Here is a 21,469-nt window from a genome sequence, read left to right on the forward strand (position 1 = left end):
CAGGACATGAGAGATGTTTAAAACTCAGCAAACTGGTGGCTAAAATTGGAAACCAGCCCAAGGAATGGGTTAGAAATTGGAAGTCAGCCCCAAGGGAAATGTCCTGAGGGAAGAGAAGGGTCCAAATCTTCTCTTGCAATATCAGGAGCTGGTTTTATCCAGCTCAGAGTCAGGGGCCAGCGTTCAGGCAGGCTGGAAAATAGAGTGTAACAGTGGGAATTATTGTACTGAAATGAGCATCTCTCCCCAGGCCGTGGGAGCAGGCTGCCCCTGCACCTCCGAGGGGAAGGCCAAGGACCCGTGGTTGAATTCAGCCGTCAAATGCTGAAACTTGGGAACATTTTTGTCAACACCTCCCACGTCTATGAGGTGAGCAGCAGGGGTTGGGATGGATCTTGATGGCTCCTGAGGCAGCAGCAAGCCTGGTGGACCTGTGGAATTCCTGACAACACGGGCAGTTGTGAGCAGGGAATATTGGACGTACTGGGCAGATCTGGTGGGGTCAGAAAGGTGTGTCTGCTGTTCATGAAGCCCCAGTCCCTTGGTAATGCCAATTTTTGGCAGCCTTCCTTGGGGGTCAGCTCAGAAGCTTCCTGAAAAACAACCCCTTGGCATATGAAACCCAGACTGGGTCAAAAAGCTGCACGTTCAGAGGCTTTTGTGGCAGCCCCAGACACAAGGCACCTTTGCACTGACTGTTCAGAAGCAGCTGGAACAAACTGGCTGTGTTGAGCTTCAGTACCCTGCAAACAATTCTCAGTGGAGTGTCTCCTGCTTATTCCTGGGAGTCACAGGAAAGCCATCCAGCCTCCTGGCTCAGTGCTGGCCCTTGCAAAGGGCTTGGGATTCTTTCCTTTGCTGACCACTCCCTCACCACACTCCAGCCTTGCTGCATCCCTGACTCTAGAAAGACAAAAGTGTTCCTGGGAATAAAGCTAAGGATCTTTCTACCTCTTTGCCTCTCCCTCAAAATAGTGTCAAGTTTGCAAAAAAAATAGAGAGCAACTGAAAGAGGGAGAAAATAAGGCACTGCATCATGCCAGACTCTTTCAAAAGCTTGGCTGTGGAAAGGAAAAACACCCTGGGTTTTTTTACCAAAAGATGGTGCTGTCTCTGTATTTGGTGGTGATGCCTCGTTATCAATGTGTTGTTGTCATGATTTGGGAAAAGGTGAATGAGTAGATGGAACTGTTGGAGCTGTGCTAAGTGGGGCAGTGGCAGCTCTCTGGTGATTGACTACGCAGCTGCCCCACGTTGCTCTCAGGGCCAGCTCTGAATGAGCTTGGTGATGCTGGCCAGAGCTGGAGTGCTCTGTGTCCATGGGAGAAGCCCAGGGTGACTCTGGTTATGTGCAATTACTGCTGCTTTGCATGAAAACCCAAAGGCAGAACTTGTCCTGTTGTATTTTTGGACTTCTGCCTTTCAGCAGCACAAAGCATCTTCTGCCTTTTCTGGGTGGGAATTGCATCATTAGAAAATAACTGACAAGAAGGGAAGATTGCACATGAATTTCCCTTTTGCTTTCTTGCTGCTGCAGGTGAAACTGATGAACCGAGGAGCTATAGATGCTCCCTTCACCTACATCCCTTCAGCCACAACCGTGGGCCGCTGCTTCAAGTTTGCCCCCGAGGAGGGCGTCATTGCAGCAGGTGGGATCCAGACGATTCACATCTCCTTCAATGCCACCGTCCTGGGGAGCTTTGAGGAACAATTCCAGTTCCGTGTGGCTGCATCTCCTACGCCTGTGATCCTGACAGTCTGGTAAGGACTCTGGGAGCTTGCTGGGCACATCTGTAGCTGTCTCTGGGACATCCCCCACCTCCCTCATTTTGGGGTCGAGCAGAGGAAAAAGGAGTTTCCTGAGCTCTTCATCTCTGCTCTGATCCTGGCACTGCCCCAGTGTAGGGTGCCCGGGGGCTGGAATGACTCCTCCCTGCAGGGATCTCCCTCTGCCTTGGGCCATGGCAGGCAGTGGGATGGATCAGCTTTGGGCAGTAGCTGCTCTGGGCTGTCCCAGCTCAACACCCAGCAAAGCTCCCAGGGCTTTGGAGATGGGGCAGCCTGGGTGATTCTGCAGCAGCAGCAGTGTTTTTAAAAACTTCTGCTCATAATCCATCCCAAATGGGCAGCAGCAGCCTCACCTCACCTCTCATGGCCATGCTGTGGGGGACAAGCTGTGCTCCCAACTCCTGTGCAGAGAGTGCTCCAGTCCCTCCTTTCCACAGCCAGGAAAGGGCTGGGAGACAGGGAACTGTGCAGCAGGAATGTGCCAAGGACATGGGCATCATCCCATGGGCTGGTGCCACTGCAAGAGATAATCCTGGCCCAGCAAAGGGAGAAGGGGTGATAACAGGGGAGGCAGAGCTCAGTCCTCAGTTCCACAGCAGCACGAGGGATTGTCCCTGCCAGCCTGAGCCATGTGCTGGTAGGATAATGTCCTGCAAGCAGGAAAGCTGATGCTGGCTGCTCTGGAGCTTTGCAGCTAGGCTGCTGCTGTTGGGAGGCACTGGATCAAGGCAATAAAGAAATGAATGCACCCTGCACTTGATTATACCAATGAGATAAGGGAGATGGATCAAAAAAAAATAAGAAAATTAGGACTTAGCAAGAGGAAAGTGGTGAGTAGGTCTGCCTGCAGTGGAGAAACAATTATGCTGGCTTTGTTTTTGGAGGAAAAGTGCTGCTCTGTTATTTTGGAAATCAAGAGGGAACCTTTCACCATCAATTGAGTCTCCCCCCAATCTGCTCCTGGGACATTATTGCATAAGCAGCTTTCTCCTTGGGCAAGGGCAGGTGTCTCTTGTAGAGATGTGTAGAGCAGAGCCAGTGGCAGTCCTGGGAACACAAGAGAAGGCACAGTTCACTGGTCCTTGATTTTTAACCAAAAAGCAGAGTGGGCATGGATTGGTGTCACCCACAAAATAAACTCGTGAGTGTTGTGCAGCTTCAAGTGCTGATTTCAGTGGATGTTGGTGACTTTTGGAGCCTGTCTGCTGAGTTCAAGGACAGGTGAGGTGGCGTGGTAGATTCAGGACACCCATGTTTGGTTGTTGAAGCCATTGCCCTTGGCTGTGCCGGCTGCTGCACTGGTGCCAGGCTGGTCCTTTCCTCTAGGATTCATCTGCCCACTGTGCAGAACTGTTGCTGCTCTTTTCAGAGGATGCTTGGGGCTCCCCTGGCTTCATGTCTCTAAAGTCTGTCAGTAATGATTGTGTGGCTCAAAATCTGCTGAGAAAGCTCCTCCATGGGAACACCAGTTGGAGCTAAGAAGCAGCAGAGCAGGGAGCCCGTGGCTGGAAAGGCTGGTTACAGAAGTTTGTGGGGACTTTTATGTCCATCACATTACAGATGGGGAAACTGAGGCAATGGAGCCATGTCTGGGTGTGTGTTCAGGGTCCTTCATGGCACCACCAGCAACTGGGGGCTTTTCCTGCCTGCCCTGTGCCCAAATCCCCACCAGTGGCTGTTGGCTGCCGGCCACTTGGCTTTAGCTGCCTCCTGCCCACACGGACACTGTGCTGAGCACATGGTGCTGTGTTGATTTGAAGCCCACGGTGCCCCTGACCCCAGGCTTTATGTCCCCGAGCCAGGGCTGCCACACGCTTTGTGACTCCCTTTAACCGAGGCATTTCCTCCTGCTCTGTGCTCGTCATCGCAGGGGGTGTGTCACTGGGCCGGCTTTACACTTCGACCTCCACGAGCTCCACTTCGGTGACATCTCCTTCGGTGAGTGTTCCCTGGGCTTGGGCACAGCGTGAGGGATCTGTGCGTTCCACAGTGAACCACTTGAACATAAAAACATCCATCACTCGTCTTCTGCCACAGCAGCCTCTTCAGGCTGGGAACTCCAGGGCTGCTGGTGCCTCAGGTAGCATTTTGCCCTTGTCAGATCAAATAGAACCAAGAAGCCCAGAAGCTCTGGGCTGTGCCTGCAGTTGTTTTTTCCCCCCATCTGTGTTCAAATGACTCTTGGTGAGCAGGCCTGGGAGAAGTCTCCTCCCCACAGAGCTGGCCAGCCAAGCCAGATGTCCAGTGCAGAGCAGTGGTGGCCGGTGGCCGGGCTCTGCAGGACATCCCCACCATGTGTGGCTGGAGCTCTGGCTTTCCAGGATGGAAAGCAAATCTCAGAGCTCAAGTGGGGTAAACCCTTGCAGGCAGCAATCACAGGGAGCAGCAGGGCTGTGATGGCCCCCTTTGTTGGGTGAGGTGGGACATGGTTCCTAATCACTGCTCTCGAAGCAAGGCTCAGGTTTGCCTCCAGTGGAATGTGCTCTGAGCTGTCACCTGCTCAGTCTGTTTGGCCCAAACCAGGAGACGCCTTAAGGATGCTGCAGAGAGAAACTGCATTAGGGTGCTTTGCATCACCTTCTAGCTCCAGATTCCATTAATTCCTCACGTAGCTTCTCGGTGAGCTGTAGTTCACATAGTAAAGAGCTAAACTGCAGTCACCCTTTCATCCTACCAGGCTGTTCACACCAGGAGTCATGACACAGTTGGTGCCTAAATGGATATTTGTGTCCTTTTCCCAGGTTTTCCCCGCACCATGACCTGTCGCCTCACTAACACCTCCCCGCTGGCCGTGACATTCAAGCTCCGCATGTCGGACGATGGCACGCAGCCTGCTGTCAGCAGCTTGGATCAAATCTGCAAGGAAAGAGACCCATCCTGGAGGAAGGGAATTCATTTTTATGTGGAGCCAAGGGAGTTTACAATGAATCCCAGCCAAGGGACCATCCTCCCCCAGGGACACCAGGATATCGAGGTATGGGAAGAGTCCAGCCACACACGCTTCAGCCCCAGGGCTAAAGCTTCACTGGAGTGTGCGAGGGCTTTAGCTCTGATGCCAGCTTTGAGGATCATGTGAGTGAGAGATCTGCACTGGCCTGAGGCCTCTGTTAGCTGGGTTACTCAGGATGTAACTGAAGCAGCACTGTTTTGTTCCCAAAATCATACGCTGAGATCACAAACCGTATGGTAAAGTACTGGAGCCATCCTTGTGTTTTTGAGAGCAGTTTCTTTGATTGCAAGTGGGCAGAGGAAGGATGAGGACAGAATGAGAGGTGTCATTGTAGAAAGCAGTTTGCTTTTCTTCTTGGTCTCATGTCTCCTCTCCTGGGGAGCAGAATGATTTGTGTTCATTGCAGGGATCTCCAGTGGAGACAAAAAGCTCTGCAGCCATGAACTGCCTAGCACCTGCTGGGCCACATTTGCCCTCAGCTTCCTGCTGTAAAGCTGAACTCATTCTGTCCAAGTCAGCAGATTTCATCTGCATTTGTGTCATTGTAGTCAGATGAAAAATTGGCCCCTTAATTTGGGTACAGTGGTGTGTAGAGCTTTAGCCTAATGTTTGAATTTAGCTGACCTATGCCATGATAGCAAGGTGTGTTTAACAAATCTGGTATTGCCAGAAGGCTTTTGTTACTCTCAGAGACTGTGCTCTACACATGGATCAGCAGAGTAATTAAGGCAAAATCCTCCCTTTCCTTCCCATGAAACAAGAACTGGAGAATACCACGTGTGGGTAATGAGCTTTTATAAGGAAGAATTTACTGCTCTTCTCTTCCACCAGGTGACCCTGTGCTCCAACACGGTGATGGAATACTACCGGAAAATGCTGGTGGACCTGGTGGGCCTGGAGGGTGTTGGCAAGGAAGTGGCATCAGTGATCATCACAGCCAGGTACCAGCACTTCCCTGGCCTCTCCCAGCACACTGCCTGGCACAGGGTTTGCTGGCTGCAGCTCCCAAGGGAAGTGTTGTTTAATGTTCTCATGTTGTGACCAGCTGGACACGAGAACAGCAGTGCTTGGAAAGCAGCCTGTGGTGAAAAGCAGCCCTGCTCACAGCCCAGCACAGTCCTGGGCCTTTTTCTAGAGGGACCAGGAATGAAATCATTTATTGGCCTGGTTTTTGGTGCTTGAGCTGGAACAAATTTCCCGAGGACCTGCTCTCCTTCTTCCTGCAAGAGATGGAGCTGTGCTGGGTTGAGACCCCCCTGCTTTGGTTTGGGACACACCAAGCAGCCTGCTGAGAGTCAGGGTCTCGTTCTGTTCATGAGGGCACGTGACAGTGGGGAAGTGGCTCACAGCCAGAGTGGTGAGGGCAAGATCTTACGAGGGGAAAAGAGCCCTTGATGTGGCAAGTCAGCTCTAGTTTTTCTCCTTTCCTCTGCTTCCCATTTTGAGCTTGAATGTTTTCAGACTTAAACCAAAAGTTGCTCTTGCTGCAGCAGAATTCCATCCTGCCAGTTTAATGACGAGAGGGATGCAGTTCCCTGGTGCTGCTCCCTCTCGCAGGCAGAGCCATGCAGTCAGTGCCTGGGCTGCAGTTTTGTCAAGCAAGTGCAAATGGGGACAGTCAGTGCATGGAGCTGTGGAGTGAAGGACCGAGGGAGCTGTAGGAACTGGGAGGGGGTGATCACCCACTCTGTAGGGCAGGTGGTGTCCCATGCCCTCCAAAGCTGGGGCAAACAGCTGAGTTTTCAGGCAGGGCAACAGCCCCGTGGGAGAGAAGGGAGTCATTTTTACTGAGACACCGGAGTCGTGTGTTCCTTGAGCCTTAGTGAGCACTGATCCGTGTTGGGAATGCTCCCCCAGAGCTCATGGATCACCGGGACTGTTACAGGAGTCCTTGCAAGCCTTCTGGGCTAAAGGAGAGGCTGAGGCAGCTGTGGGACAAAGTAAGTGCTCTGCCTGGGGCACTTGGCAGCCTCTGGCTGCTGCCTCTCAGGGTTTGCCCCTCCTTGACAAGCCGTGTTGGAGTGGGAAGGCTTTGAAGGCAATTTCTCACTGCAGGGTTGTTAAATGTCTGTTTGACAGTGACAAATGGGTTATCTTTGGGGGTAAATGTTCTCTGTTCTCTCAGTATCTCTGATTCCCTTGGGGTCATCTCTTTGCCCAGATGTCTGGTTCCTGAGCTGCAAGTGTACCCCCAAATCATGCACTGCAATAAGTGCCACCTGAAGGAGCCATACAAGAAGAAGTTCATCATCACCAATAAAACTCACCTTCCTGGCTGCTACGGGCTCATTCCCCAGGTTTGCCATTGCATCCACCTCCTCCTCTCAAATATTGCTGAGGAGATTATTAGGGGAAAAAAGGGTTTGGATAAGACCTTGCTGTTTTCTGTTCAGCCTTAAAAATCTGCTGAGAGCAGGATCCTACCTGAACGTAAACTTTAGGAGGCAGTTTAACCTCCTGAGGAAACAGTTTATGTTCTAGTCTTCAGGGTGTTCTCTGGTGGGAGATCTTAGAGGGTTGTGAAAAGCTGCTGCAGCCACAGACACCAACAGCTGTGCTGGCAGCCTCCTTGCAGGACCCCCTGAGAATGCTAAGCCTGCAATTCTTGCATCTTCTTTGGGCCTTTTACCTTTGTCCTGGGGATTTTGAAAAACGTGTGTGAGTTGCTGTGGCGGTGGATGTTAAGGAGTTTCAAGCTGAATTTGGAGGTCCCTCTGAAGCTGCATTTGATTGTGTCCCTTCTAGAAATGCAAGGAGGACTCTCCTGTGTTGTACTCCAGCCCCAAACCCTGTGGCATTGTCCAGCCTCGCAGCACTGCAGAGATTCCGGTTACAATCCAAGTGCAAACATTGGGCGATCATCGCACCAATGTTCTGATCGGCGTGTTTGGGGATGAAAGAAACCCACTGGTGAGTGCAAGGGGAGATGTGTGCCTTTGTGCAGCTCCTCCTGGCAGGGTGCAGAGTGTGCAGGGATTCTTCTGGGAAAAACAGGCACAGGCTGCTGTGGAGAAGGACAGAAGGGACTGGTGGCATGAAGAGCTTATGCCTTATAGGTGGTAATCTCAGTGTCTGACTCTGAATGTAGTTCCTAAGCTGGAATTGAGGATAATTTTAGTTAAATTAATCTTTAAAATGCTAGTAACTTTGGAAATACCTGTTTTCAAATGTCATCTCTTTAAGCACAAAAGAGGATGTCAGAAGACTTCTGGGAAGGTTGAGCTTTGTGTAAAAGAAAGGAAAGCTGGCATTTGAAGAGTAGTTGCAAGGATTTAAACTTACATTAAAACACATGGAAGTGATGATGGCAAATTCCCTGGATGGCACCAAGTATCTGACCCTGGGCCATTGTGACACTGCATGTAAATCAGTCAGCAGGAAGGACAGGCAGTGCAGGCTGTGCCAGGGAGCCTGAAGTTTGACACAACAGTTGCTTTCAACTATCAGGCTGCTTACCTTAAGCAGGAGGGTTTCTCCTCACCAGAATAACCAATTGTTTACCTGTCAGCCTGGTCTTAACTAGACATTTCTTGCAAAGCTTTTACCTTGGGCCAATCATTTGTATTTTGAAAGTTTCTCTTACCTTAATCCTTTTTAATTTGGAGGTGAATATGTAACTTTAATTTTTTTTCCCCAAAAGCCCAGCATTTCAGCTGGAGAGGGGTTAAATAATAAATAATAAATAATAAATAACTTGAGTAGAGTTGAGCTGTTTAAGCTTTTTTTAGGTTTCCCTGTTGTGGTTTGTTTTGGCTTTTTAAAAAATCTTTCTTTCCTGCTTCTTCCTGGAACAGAGAGCAGAATTCCTGAGCTCTGGAGAGCTGGCAGAAATCTATGGAACTCCAAAGAAGATAGACTTTGGCATGATCCCAGTGCTACAGCCGAGCTCACAAACTCTTACCCTCTTCAACACAGGTCTCGTCCCTGTAGACTTCAGGATCAAGATTGTAAGTACCTGTGGGGCTGTTTTCCAGGGAATTGACTGGTCAGTAGCAGCCAGGACTTTTTATGACTGGTTTTGATATGCAAGATTTCCATCTGGCCCATCTGGTGTGAGAGGTGGCAGGATACTCCAATATTCCATCGGAGCGAGGCAAGAGGATCCTGGCTCTGGAGTGGTTTTAGCTGGGGCCCTCGGTGAAATCAGGTGCAGAGATGTTGGAGCAGAAACAAGTCTGGATTGTGGTGACAGGTCCTCCCTTCACTTTCTGGAAGGTCTTCAGATGTGCGTGTGACATTTTTGGAGCTCTGAGATCAGAGAAACCTGTGTTCCTTTGCTCCCCAGAGAGCCTGGATTTACCTATGGTTTCCCTGTCCCAGCTGCATTTGCTTTGTGCCCAAGTGCTGTTTGTAGTGGAGAGCAGGGTGTGAGCTCTGTCCTCAGACTGCAATTGTCACAGCTCCTGTGGCTCAAGCCAGTTGGGTGTGCACACGAAGATGTGTGGGGGTTGTGCACCCCCCCAGCCTGTGATCTTTGTGCTGTTGAAGAGCATCTTTGGGGAGCAGCTGCAGAGAAAGGCTGTTTTCATATGTGGAGGTTGCACAGGGCAGAAGGAGCTGGGGCTGCTCCCCTGGCAGGGAGAGCAGGGCTGGCACAGCCAGGAAGGGCTTGTAGGCTGGGGCTGGGGCTGGCTGGGTTGTCTGCTGGAGGGGGAGATCTGGGAGGGGCTTGAGGTTTGTTTTTCTTCATGCTGGATGTGCTGAACTTGTGGAGCTGCTTCAAACCTGATCCTATGGCCTTGTTTGTGTTTGTGGCTAAAGCATCAGGCCATGTGGGAGAGTCCAGCCACAGCCTCCTGGGCCAAGGAGGAGGGCTGTGAAGTTGAACTTGCTGCTTTTCCAGCTCTTTGGGGGATAAATGCCACCTTCAAGTGAGGGGTTTTTCCAGGACAGCTTTCTCTAACTCCACAATGAAATTCTGCTTTCAGCCTTTGCAGGGAGCAGTGCATCTTGGCTGGGTGGGCCTGGCATGGAAATGATGGGTTTCACGTGCTCCTAGCAGGGCTGGGCCTGCAGAGCTGTGTCTGTACAGCTGTGCTGGTGCCAGACCTTTCCTCCCTGCTCTGAGCAGCTTCCAGCTCTCTTGCCCAATCCATGGAGTCCATGAGAAAGCAGATGACAAGAGTTCTTGGGAAGAGTGGGCCATGTGCACAGAGCACACATCATCCAGTTTCCTTTCTGCTTCTTGCTTTTCTGCTCTGCTGTAACCATTTTGAGGTGGCTTTTCCAAAGCAGAGGGCACTGGGGCACCTCTCTACAGCTGATGGTCAGTGGGAAGTGAGGGCTTCAGTCCTTCAGGGGATCTTGAGAAGCACTGATGGCCCCTTGGGCAAGAATAGTTTGGTGTTGGAGTTGCAACTGGTATTGCAGTGATATTCTTCAGGATCTCAGGAGTGTCCTCCAGCTGTGTGGTTTCTGGAGTGGGATTTGAGCAGTCCTGGCTTCCTCTGGCCTTGAGCCTTTGTGAGAAGGCAGGAGAGAGAGAAAGCAGCTTTCCCTGGCACACACTCCAGAGCAAGAGTGGGGAAGGAACACTCTCCTGAGGATAAACATCCCTTGGGTTGGGCAGAGCTGGGGTCATTAGGTGAGTCTGTTAAAGGAGAGGAAAATACAGGTTGTATGAGCTCTGCTGTTGCCTGAGACTGCAGCTCAAATTTAGGGAAATGAAGCCTTTATGATTTTTATCCTCCCCTCTTCAGTCTGTCCTTTTCTTATATCCCACAAGAGATCACGGTGCATGGTTTCCATCCTAAATGCATCTTCTGCTTGTCTTACAGGCTGATAAACCCCAGTGCTTTGTTCTTGAAACCCAAGAAGGAGTGATCCCCGCTAGGGGTGAGGTTCCTGTGACTGTCACAGCCATCCTGGATGACACTGGGCATTTTGCTGACTCCATCCAGCTCTTCATCGAGAACAGCTTTTGCTTCAGCTTCTTACTGAGGGCTATGGGCACTGGCACCACAATTGTCACAGACAAACCACTGGCCCCAGAGCTCAACTTGGGATACCAATTCAGGTAGGAGATCTCCCCACTCCCACCTCTCCTCCTGGCTCAACAAGGAGCAGTTTTGCTGTAGTCCTTCAGGCAAGATCTTCTTCAGTGTTCCAATCCCTGAGTCCTTCCCTGAAGGCAGAGATTCCTTCAGAAACGTGTGGTGGCCAGTTGAGAGTTGTTAGATACCCTCAAAAGCCACTGGAAGGGAAACCAGTTGCTAAATGGCCACTGAATTGTCTTTAGTTGTAATACATTTATGTCCTCACTTGATCAAGCAGTGGTGTCACAGCTGCCCCAGAACAAAAGGTTCCCAAAAGGGCGCCCGGGTGAGGCGGTCCCTCCGTGGGGCTGAGGGACCAAGGGCAGATGGCCTCACAGCCTTCCCTTCTGAAATGGCACTTCCCAGGCAAGCAGGGCCTGGGAACAGAGAGACAGGAGGGCACCAACCCCCCCAGGAAGGCAGGAGCCCCCAGAGCAGTTCCAGGGCCAGATGGAAACTGCTGCTTTGTGTGGGGCCCGCAGTGCCTCTGCCGCTTCCTCCTGCTGTTCCTGGGCCCTGCTGCTGCCCTGCTGTGCCCAGGGCCTCGATGGCTTTTTTGCTGCCAGCAGAGTTTGCAAAGTTCACTTCAAAACAGTTTCTAATTGCAAAATGAAGTTCTACAAATGGCTCTCAGTGCAAAACCAAAGCTGCTACCAAGGAGAGGGCCCTGCTGCCCTGGTTTCCTCTCCTGGAGCAGGCAGACGATTTTTACCAGCTTGCTGGGATCGTGCAGAAGCTGCCTCTGAGCTGGCTTTTAGAAATGCCTGCAATCATCCCCCACACACAAGGTCCTCAAGGGCAGCATCTCAAAGATGCACTGACAGTGTGGGGCACAGAGCAATGCAAAATACAGTAACAGTACGAATCAGCCCAGAACAAACATTTTGGAGGAAAACCCCAGGTCCTGTTAGTCTCACCTTGAAAATGCTACATTAGCATTAAAAGCAGATTTCTCTTTGCAATAATGACACCAGAAGGGCAGCTTGTCAGACAGTTTCTGGCCCACATTAAGAGCTGGAAATGAAGACAGTCCCCAAGTTATGAACACCTCAGATGGCTCATCAGGAGCAATCTGATGAGCAGGGAAACAGCTGCTCCCACACCATTTTCCATCCTGGCTTCTCTTGTAGCCACCTTCCCAGTACTCATCAGTTCCAAGTAACAAACAGGGGCCACCATTTCCATCGGCTCTTCTGGAGCGTGGAATGCTACAGGCCAGCCAAGAGGAAGGGCCAGAGCGTCTCAGCCCTCAGCAGCCCCAAGGCCGAAGATGATTTCGAGAGCCGCAGTCGTACGAGCGCCGTGTTCGGGCTGGAGCCAGGCTCCTGGCACCTGCAGCCAGGCCAGTCTGTGGCCATGGTGCTGCGAGGCTTCTCCCACATGCCACAGGTGAGGTCCCCACCAAGGGCTGAGCCTGGGGAGCCCTCACATCCCCTCCCCTGGCCTTGTTCCACAGTGCCTTGACATTTGCCTGGGGAAATGAGCAAGGCCCTTCAAGAAACTGCTTTAAGGCCGCACGTTTCTGTGGCAGCACCAGTTGCTTTCCTTGCTGGCCACCATCAGAGCAGCCAAGGCTTTATTGGGATTCCACAGCTACCAAAACCCAGTGCTGATCCCAAAGCAGGGCTGGAAGGAAATAATGCTCTTTTGGGGCAAACGGTGTTGCACGCTGAGTCGGCAAAGAAGGGCAGACAAATAAGTTACACTTAGACTAGGAGCACAAAAAGAAAGGGAATTCAACAAGTGCCAAGTGGTTTATCTGGGGTAAGCACAGATAAAACAAAAGCCATGTGAAGGGAGGGGAGTTCTCACAAGTGCCTTTTGTGGGCATTGGGGTGCAGTGTTACAGACAACTGAGTGCAGAATAAATCAGCTGCATCACGGCAAGAAAAGGAGGCAGTGCCCACTGTAACTGTGTGGCAGGAATAGGGGCTGTGCTGGGTGCTGAGCCAGTGCAGGGCATTTGCTGGTGCCCTGCCACCCTCCACTGGTGACAAGTGACTCTTGCATGCAGGAGGTGAGGGATTACATGAGGTGTGAAGCTGTCGTTGGCACAAGCGTGGTGACAAAGAAGATCATAGAAACCATCATTAGCTGCAAGTTCATAGATCCCTCTATAGAAGTATCAGCCAGAAAACTCTCTTTCCGGGTGGAGAAGGTAAGTCTCTGGATTGCATCCTGGCATTTAGCAGCATGGCTGAGGGGGGTGTGTCCTTGTGTTAAAGCCCCTCTTTGCTCTGCCTGAGGCACTTGGTCAAGTGAGTGAAGATGCTTTTAGAGATGAGACTGGTATTTAACTGCCCCAAAGCAAAACTGCAGTTACAGCTGCACTGCTGTGGGGATCATGGCCACTTGCAGAGAAATGCCAGTTTCTCTGCACACTGTAAAGGGAGGTTTTTAAGGATCCTCCAAGGCACGATGATGTCTGTACACTGAAGCTGTAGGCAAGCTGGGGGGAAGAATGGAAATTTCTGTGAATTCCTCAGGCTAACGAGGAAAAACCCATCATCTCCTGTGTCTCTTTGCCTTCTCTGCTGTTGGCATGGATGCTTTAGGGTATAGCTATAAGGTATAGCTCTGTGCATTTCCCTAGGCCTCACCTGCTTCAAAAGACCCCCAGACATCCTGCAGTGATGATAACACTGAGGCAGAGCAGGTGCCCTTTAGTCTCTGGATCCCAGTTCCAGCATCATCTTTCCCTCTCCTGCAAGTTGTCTGAAAAAGAGAGTATGTTTCATGATTTGGTTTCTGTACTTTCAGGCCTCTCGTTTGGCTCCCAGGCTTCCACTGAAGTACAGAATCCCTGGAACAGGCAGTTCAGATGTAATTAGAAGCCTTTCAGCTCTCCCTGATTCTGCCTGGGTTCTGCTCAATGCCACACACACCAACTGATTGATTGCATACTATGGCACAGCACCTGTTTGATATCAGTACATCCAGAAGCAGTTTCCCAAACTCTCTGGTTTCTCTAAAGCATGCAGGAAGCCCAGCACAATGCACAGACAGGAAGGAAGAGCCTAGGCTGATCACAGCTTTGAGACCACACACACCTTGTCCCTGTAGCAGGGGCTGCAGGACACTTGTTGCAGACTGACTGCTTTTTTGAGGCTGCTAGAGCCAATAAGGTTGTAAGAAATGACAGCATGTGAGTGAAGATGTTCCAGTGCTGTTCTGCCCAATAGAGAGACAAAACTGGACACAAATGGTCTGGATTCACTTTCTGCTTTAGGTCTTGTTCAAGCAGCCACCTCCTCTCCTATTCCCTCATCTGTACATGGGAGTGGTGCCCTGTCCCCAGAGGATGCTGTGGTTTCTAAACATGACAAGCATCTGCTATAAAGAAACATCTCCTGGGAAAGTAGAAACAAATAGAAAGGATCAATAGCATGTGTGCACTTCTGGGGCTGAAAAATGTGAGATGCAACAGAAGCAGGAGGAGGTCTCTGGCTACTTGAGGCTGTTTTTCCTTGTTTCCATAGAAACCCAGTGATGTCCTAACTCTGCAGTACCAGCCTTTGGCTTTAACAAACACCTGCTCCCTGCCGCTCGACCTCGTGCTGGACGTGGAGCAGCCGTTCCTGGTGTGTGATGAGGACCAGCAGCCCCTCCCAGATGGCCAGGTGAGCAGCCCTGGACTCCTCCAGTGGGGCTGGAAGAGGAGGGATGTGCTGGTGCCTTTCTCTTGGGAGGTCCTTGAGTCAACAAGTTTATTGTGTAGCATCAGCAGTGGGCTGGCCTGAGCTGCATCAGCAGAGCTGCTGAAGGAATCAAAAGATTACCTGAATTGAGAAGTTCCATCCTGGCTTTAAGGCACAAGGAGGAGGGAGCAGGCAATTTGGTCTGGGCAAGCCATGCAGTAAAGGTGTCTCCTGGAAAGCATCCCAGCTCTCCAGCAGCCATCCCCTTGTATTGCTGCTGAGCACAGAAACGTGAGCCTGAGGGAATCCTGGACTGGACTGTGGTGCCTGCAGTCACACCCTTGCTATAAAGAAGTGAATGATGAACTGAGAAGCCCATGCTGGGGCCACACTTGGAGCATTTACTGTTTCATGCTGTCAGACCTTGGCATGTCATTAATTACTGTCCATCTCCTTGCAGCCTGTGAGAGTCGGTGTAGAGGAGACCTGCCATGTCTACATCGCATTTGACCCAGCTTACAAACTGGAGCTTCACAGCTGGAAAGAACAGAAGATTCTGAAGATAGACATGGTTAGGGACCATCCTTATGTGGAGTATATTGAGCTTTGGGGAGAAGTCCACTTCCCAAATCTCCGAATCCAGCCCAGCAGCCTGGAGTTTGGCTGCATCGTGGCTGGCACGGAAGCAGTGCGCTCTCTGAGGATGAGCAACTGCAGCCCCCTTCCTGTGGAGTACCACTGGGCATTGCAGGCAGACAGCCAGGTGCACAAGTTCAGGTATGTGCACCTTTGCCCTCTCCTCTTCTTCCTGCTGTCCTGTTTGTGCTTTGCAAAGAACAGAGCTGTTTGTCTAGGATCTGACAGACTGCTCTGACTTCTCCTTGTGCAAATAACACTGACCAGCTGTGCTCAGGCTGCATGCTCAGGGAATAGGTTTTCCACCAATTTGGTGCTGTGTAGCCCCCACAGTGGTTTCCCTTGGGAAGGAAAGCTGGGGCCAAAGCTGCTTTCTCAGAGCTCTGTGGCCTGAGGCGATGTCCACCTTGATGAAGGGCTCCTAATCCCAGCTCCCACAGTGCTGCTGGAGGCCCTTTTGGGGGTGCCCTTTTGGCCCCTCTGCTTTGGGATGGGTCCTCTGTGCAGGAGCTGCTCTCTGCTCCTTGCCTTCCTCCCTTGCCTTGTGCTGGAGGATGCCCAGAAAGTCCCAACAGCAGAGAAAGAGCTACTCAGCACCTGGGCTGATGCAGAACATCTCGTTACCTTTCCTTCTTTTCTGAGACAACTCCTTTAGTGCCAGGGTGATTTCTTTCCCAAGGCTCAACTCTTGGTGGACACCTTGGATTCTTCACTCCCTTTTTTGGTGACACTTGTTACTCATTCTGACTTTTCCCCACTGCAACACGTCCCTTATGGGTTCTGTAGTGCTGGACAGCAGGACTTGTTCATCACACCATCTCCTGTCCCTGCCTCCCAGAGAGTTTTTATTTTAGAGTGAAAAATGCCATTGTCTGGGCACCATGGTCCTGGGAAGTTGCCTCAAACCATTGATTCAAACTAAAGGCAGTGGAATAGATGATATGGGATCTCTTGGGGGTTATGATGAGAGATCCTCTCATCCAGAAATGAAACCCAGCCTTAGATAAGAAGCCACAAAGCTAAAGACAGTTATTCTTTGGGGAGCAGGTCATTATTGGCACTGAATGCCTGTCTGGGAATGGAGCATTCAGGCCGTGTTTGACTGTAGGGGAGCTCTTGCAGCTCAGCAGGGTGACAGGCAGGCACAGCCCAACTGTGTCCTCACGTGGCATTAGAAACACAAGCAGAGTTACCCTGAGCACCTGCTTCAATCTAAAGTGGGGAATGTGACCTGAGCCAGCTGGGAGTGTTGGGAAATGCCAACCACCCCTGCCTGCACTGTCAGGGAAACATTCCTGATAAATACCTGGGAGAGCTGCAGAGTTTCTGGCATTGGGCATTGGCAGGGCTGTGCTGGCTCATCACTGCCTGGGTGTGCCCTTGGTGTCTCAAATCTCACTTTTTGCTCTCCTCCTTCTCTGTCTTTTCCTCTCCCACTGTGCTTTTTGCATCCTCACAAGGTGTTAATCCCTGTCCTCTGTAGTTCCTCAATGCAAGCAGTTGCAGCTGCCTGCACCACTGCTACCTCAGTGTCATCCCTGGGCTGGTTTAGAACAGACCTGCTCCAGCCTGGATTGGGAAGGGCTGGATCAAACCATTCCTGAGTTCAGTGCACCAGCACCCAGCCAGGGGCTGCATCCTGACCAGGAGCTCCTCATGCAGTTGTCCCTCCCTCCCACTGCAGGTCCCTGCTCACAGTTATGTTTTTTTCCAGGTATGAACTTTGCCCACCTAAATTCAGACCCTCACCACCAAAGCTGAAGAGTACCTGTTTGAATTGCTCAGCATCTCAATGGAGCCACTGCAGTATTAAAAATGTGGAGGAGCCAGACACAGACCTGCAAGAACCACAGGATCTTGGCCAATCTTCAAGAGCAGAGGTAGATTTTGTTGTACACCCAGTGCTGTGTTGTCTCCCCAGCTTGCCACCACCAAGTCATGCTCATGCTGACCTCCCTTTTTGCTGCCCTGCTGGTTTGTGCCTTGAGAGTGGGCTGGGCAGCGGGGCCTGTGGATGGACATGGGCTGTGTGGGAGGGAGGAGCAGGAGAGTTTTCCTTGGAGAAGCCTGCTCAGATCCTACAGATCTAAGCTCAACACAGATCTGTGTTGAGTGTGGGATTTTTTGGCCTTGTTCTCTTCACAATGTAAGATGAGGCTTTCATCTGCATCATGATGCTAAGACCTCCAGCTTCCTTCCCAGAGCAAGCTGGGATGAGTCCTGATCTCCATGTACCCTCTTCCCAACCCTGCCAGACCACCTGTTTCCAGGTGTCTGCTTTCACCTGAGAGCTGGTATTGCAGTGGTGGCCCTGAAGCTGTCTTCTAAAATGAGACTTTGCCAAGTGTCTCTCTCTTCCTCTCAGCATAGAAAATGGCTTGTTTTTCAGCTGCCAACATATATTCGTGGAAGGCATTACATCCCAGTGGGGCTGGCAGGATTCAGTCACTCCGTGGATGTACCATGGATTCCCCTCAAAGTGGAGAAGGTAAGAGGGAATCTGTCTCACTTCCACATTTTCAGTGTGGCAAGCAGGGCTGTAGCTGCCAGCCCCACTGGTGGCCCTCAGCATTGCCCACAGAGGGGCCTGGCATCCCTCCAGACCCATCACAAAGTGCTGCTGAAGCAACTGGTTATTGGAGAGGCCACGCAGGACATGCTGTAGGGAGGCCCAAGGACGCTGTGCAGCACCTGTGGAGGGCATTGCTCCCCCTGGACATCATCAGGTGGTCCGTAGGAAAGTTTTGCAGGAGCTTTTGCTGCAGCACCTTGAAAAAGCAGCAGATAAATCAGAGAGAGAGAGAGGGGAAAAGCCTCAGGAGTCAGATGAGCTGGGCTGGGGTCCTTCCCTGAGCTCCAAGAGCTCTCACTCTGCGTGTCCCGCTTTTCTAAAAGCAGTCATAAATGCTTTTTAAAGGCAAGTTGTGCATCAGAGAGAATTTCTACTGCCAGGAGACATCCCAGTTCACTTCAATGTAGTGTATTACTGCATTGATCCGTGAGTATGGGAGAAGATTTTCCTCATGGTGCCTCCACTGGTCAGTGGCATGGATACAGGATGAGATCAGGATGATTCTGGCTGTGTTGTTTGAGGAATAGATCCCTCTGGCTACAGCTGCACTTTGCTCCAAGGTGCTCTTGTGCATCCATTTCCATGCTCAGCACCTCAGTCTCTCCTGTTCTCCGTGCAGGTTTTCAGGATCCTGCCGCTGTCGGGTGTGCTGCAGCCGGGAGAGAGACAGGAGGTCTTCTTCACCTTCACTGGCCACCTCAACACCATGGCCCAAGTCACAGCGCTGTGCCACGTGGAGGGAGGCCCCACCTACGAGGTGAAGCTGACCGGGGAGGCCTCACGTGTCAGCTTCTCCCTGAGCGCCCGGGAGATCAACTGCGGCTCCCAGGTACCCCACGGGTCCCCGGGCACAGCTCCTCGCCTCGCTGCCTTCCTGCCCACCTCGCTCCAGGGCTCCCTTCCCAGCCCCTTTGTTGTCTCTGGGGCTTGGAAGTACAACCTTTGTGGGACACATCTGGCATCCAAGCTGTAAAATGGCCGTCTCCAACCCTCTCCAAAATGCTGGGAATACCTCTTGTTCAGGGGACTTAACACTGCCTCCTGAGGCACCGCAGGGGGATGCTCTGGACGTCCCTCTGCTGATCCACTCCAAAAGCCTGACCTCCAAGGAGATGCTCTTGTCGAACGCTCTTCTTAATCCATGCAATAATCAGGGGAAGATCTTGGGCTTCCAGTCACTATAGCTGGAGACACTGTCCCAGAATGATCCCCACTTCACTCTTTTTCAGTTGAAAGCCCACAGCTATTTCCAGCTGCTGGCCCTGTCGGTGTTGCTCTGTGTGACTCCCTTGTTGCCTGTATGCTGCTTGCCAATACTTGCATGCAGGTGCCTTTTCTTTTGGAGTGCCTCCGTGCTGTCTCTGTTTCTCCTGGCTGCTGGTGACCCCTCAGAGGGCCTGTGTCCCCACAATGAAATGTGTTCATTTATTACTGGCCCTCCCATGGTTGTTGCCACACCTCTGGGTGCTGCCAGAGCTCCCTGGTCCTGTGCAGGTGCCCTGTGCCTGGGGGTTCCCCGGGTTCCCAAGTGCCCCCATCTCCTCTCTGGTCCCTGCTCCCATCAGGTGTCTGCTTTCAAGGCCAGGAGAGAGGAAGGAGATTCCCAGCAGCAGGCCTGGCTCTGTAACTTCCCGCTCTCTGCCTTCTCTGCAGATGTTTAACGAAGTTCATCACAGCACGGTCATCCTGGCAAACACCAGCAAGATTAAATTCAACTGGGTGCTAGAACCCAGCACTGCAGACCAAGACCTGCCTGGTGTGTTTCTGGTCAAGCCCACCACTGTAAGTAGCACGAGTGACTGACCCCAGCCCTGTCAGGTGGCCCAGGAGAGTGTTAAAGGGACAAAAGAGGGGGAGGGGGAAAAGGGGGAAAAAGGTCTGAGGGGAAAACCCCAAACTCAGCCACGAGATAGAGAGGGCTGTAAGCCATTTCTTCTGGGGGCAGAGAAAGTCAAACCAGTGCTATTGAAAGTCAATAAAGCAAAAGGAACAGTGGTGGGTGCTTGGCTCGTGTGCTTAGCCATAGCCAGAGGCACACCAGTCAACACAACCACATCCATTATAGACCCTGGGTACTGCAACAGCCTAATACAAATTCACAAATGGTTACACATATTCAAATATTTTAACATAGTTCCTCCTCCATCCTGCCTTTTTGGAGCATGTACAGTTGCCCTAGTCCTGGTCATTTGGTACTTTTTGACACATTCAACAGGTTCCCATTAACTTCATTGGTTAAATGTTAATATTACAGCAACTCTTCCCCAACACTGGTATCACCACAAAACATTTGCCTTAAAAAAATTCTAAACTTTAGCAAAAATTCTTTGACAAAAGCCAACATTATAAAACACACAGTATTTACTCTAACAACTGTGCAAGGCAACACTATAATGTATTTATCACAAAGGTGATGTGGTCTGATGGTTTCTTCTAGATAGAGAACCTGTCTTGTCAGCCTGTCTGTCCCCTGAGCCATCCCCCATCAAACACTCTGATGTATTCCCTTCCTCCTCTGCCATTCCTGCAGGGCTCCATTGCATGTGGCAGGAAGCAAGTGCTGAGATTCTCTTACATGCCAGGAGTACCAGGAGCCTTTAGCAGGACATACCAGCTTAAAGTGGGTGACCTGGAGCCGGAAAAGATCTGCCTGAAAGGAGAAGCGTCCTTTCCTATGATCAGTGTCAACTTGCCCTGGAACATCAAAGGTGGGCACTGCCTGTGTGCCCCCAGGAAGGGCCCCTCTGGTTTTGTTCCCTACCAAATGCCCACAGGGCAGCTCATGCCCACCTGCACCAAGCCTGGAGGGCTGCAGGACTCCCAGAGCCGCTCAAGCCATCTGACTGCTTTGTGAGTCTTGAGCAGAGGATCCCATGTGGCCTTTGTCCCAGGAACCATCCTGCAGAGCTTGCCAGCACATCTGGCAGGGTCCTGAAGGATGATGGCTGGCCTGAAAGGCTTGGGAAAGCTGTAAGAGAGGCTGGCAGGGCTTCTGGCAGGGTTGGATTTGCGTGACATTGCAGGGGATGAGATGTTCCTCTGTGGGGAGGAAGATGGGTAGGAGCGAACGTGAGCATTCCGAGAGGAGCAGCAGCATCCGCTTTCCATAGATGGCTTGAGGGATTTCTTTCTGGAAGAAAGCAGTGTTTGGGAGCTAGGGACTTCCCAATTTAAGTGGGATTGGCACTTTGCTCACACTTCTCTTGGTGGATGTTTTCTTCCTTCAGGAAATGAGAAATGTGGAAAGCCACTACGGCTTGCAGAACACAGGCAGCAATACAGTGAGACCCTGAAAATTCAGATCCCAGCAGCTCAGCCCTTAAAAAGTCCAGATGTGAAGACTGGGAAGCTGCAGCCCTGCATGCCTGGAGGCTCTGACATTGTAGTAAGAACAGCTGCAGCCCCGTTTGGCACATGCCACTGTCTCCATGTCGCCTGAGCCCCTTGCAGCCCACAGCAGTTTCCCGGTGCCCTGATGGCACCTGGGACCTCCCTGCCCACTTAGAACCATGTGTCACCTCAGCATTGCCCCTAGGGCTGCCACTCTGGCCATGGTCTCTCTGGGGGTTGGCTTGCACCAGCTTGTCAGACACCGAGCAGCCAGACAGGAGAACCCCACACCCCTCTCAACAAGAGCAGGGTGGGATCCTTTCTCAGGTGCAAACCTCGGGAAAGACCTTTGCTAACCAGACACTGTCTGTCTTCCGTTTCCTCAGGCAAACACTCGGCTGCAGATAAAGATGATCGAGAAGGCTGCTCTGGAGCTGCAGAAGAAGCTCACGTGCCATCCCCCAAAGACCGAGTTCCCTGACAAAAAGCTGTGCCAGAGCCTTGTCAAGTGAGTAGGGAC

General features: G+C 51.5%; 1 protein-coding gene across 1 annotated transcript in view; it reads left to right on the plus strand.

Moving 5' to 3' along the window:
- Positions 1-253: 253 nt before the first annotated feature.
- The window catches only part of LOC111945220 (axonemal central pair apparatus protein HYDIN-like), a 42,942-nt gene continuing 21,726 nt past the window's right edge, over positions 254-21,469 (plus strand). The window contains exons 1-20 of the mRNA XM_086874219.1: positions 254-369; positions 1,538-1,761; positions 3,659-3,726; positions 4,530-4,762; positions 5,570-5,679; positions 6,900-7,035; positions 7,484-7,648; positions 8,533-8,685; positions 10,516-10,754; positions 11,904-12,162; positions 12,788-12,931; positions 14,253-14,393; positions 14,872-15,188; positions 16,762-16,927; positions 17,437-17,535; positions 18,239-18,448; positions 19,273-19,401; positions 20,150-20,327; positions 20,847-21,004; positions 21,336-21,457. Of these exons, the coding sequence (XP_086730345.1) occupies positions 322-369; positions 1,538-1,761; positions 3,659-3,726; positions 4,530-4,762; positions 5,570-5,679; positions 6,900-7,035; positions 7,484-7,648; positions 8,533-8,685; positions 10,516-10,754; positions 11,904-12,162; positions 12,788-12,931; positions 14,253-14,393; positions 14,872-15,188; positions 16,762-16,927; positions 17,437-17,535; positions 18,239-18,448; positions 19,273-19,401; positions 20,150-20,327; positions 20,847-21,004; positions 21,336-21,457 (3,299 nt within the window). The 5' untranslated portion in view covers positions 254-321. The remainder of the gene's footprint in view (positions 370-1,537; positions 1,762-3,658; positions 3,727-4,529; positions 4,763-5,569; positions 5,680-6,899; positions 7,036-7,483; positions 7,649-8,532; positions 8,686-10,515; positions 10,755-11,903; positions 12,163-12,787; positions 12,932-14,252; positions 14,394-14,871; positions 15,189-16,761; positions 16,928-17,436; positions 17,536-18,238; positions 18,449-19,272; positions 19,402-20,149; positions 20,328-20,846; positions 21,005-21,335; positions 21,458-21,469) is intronic.

Source organism: Cyanistes caeruleus, unplaced genomic scaffold (genome assembly GCF_971803275.1).
Source record: "Cyanistes caeruleus unplaced genomic scaffold, bCyaCae1.hap1.1 HAP1_SCAFFOLD_171, whole genome shotgun sequence".
NCBI lineage: Eukaryota > Metazoa > Chordata > Aves > Passeriformes > Paridae > Cyanistes > Cyanistes caeruleus.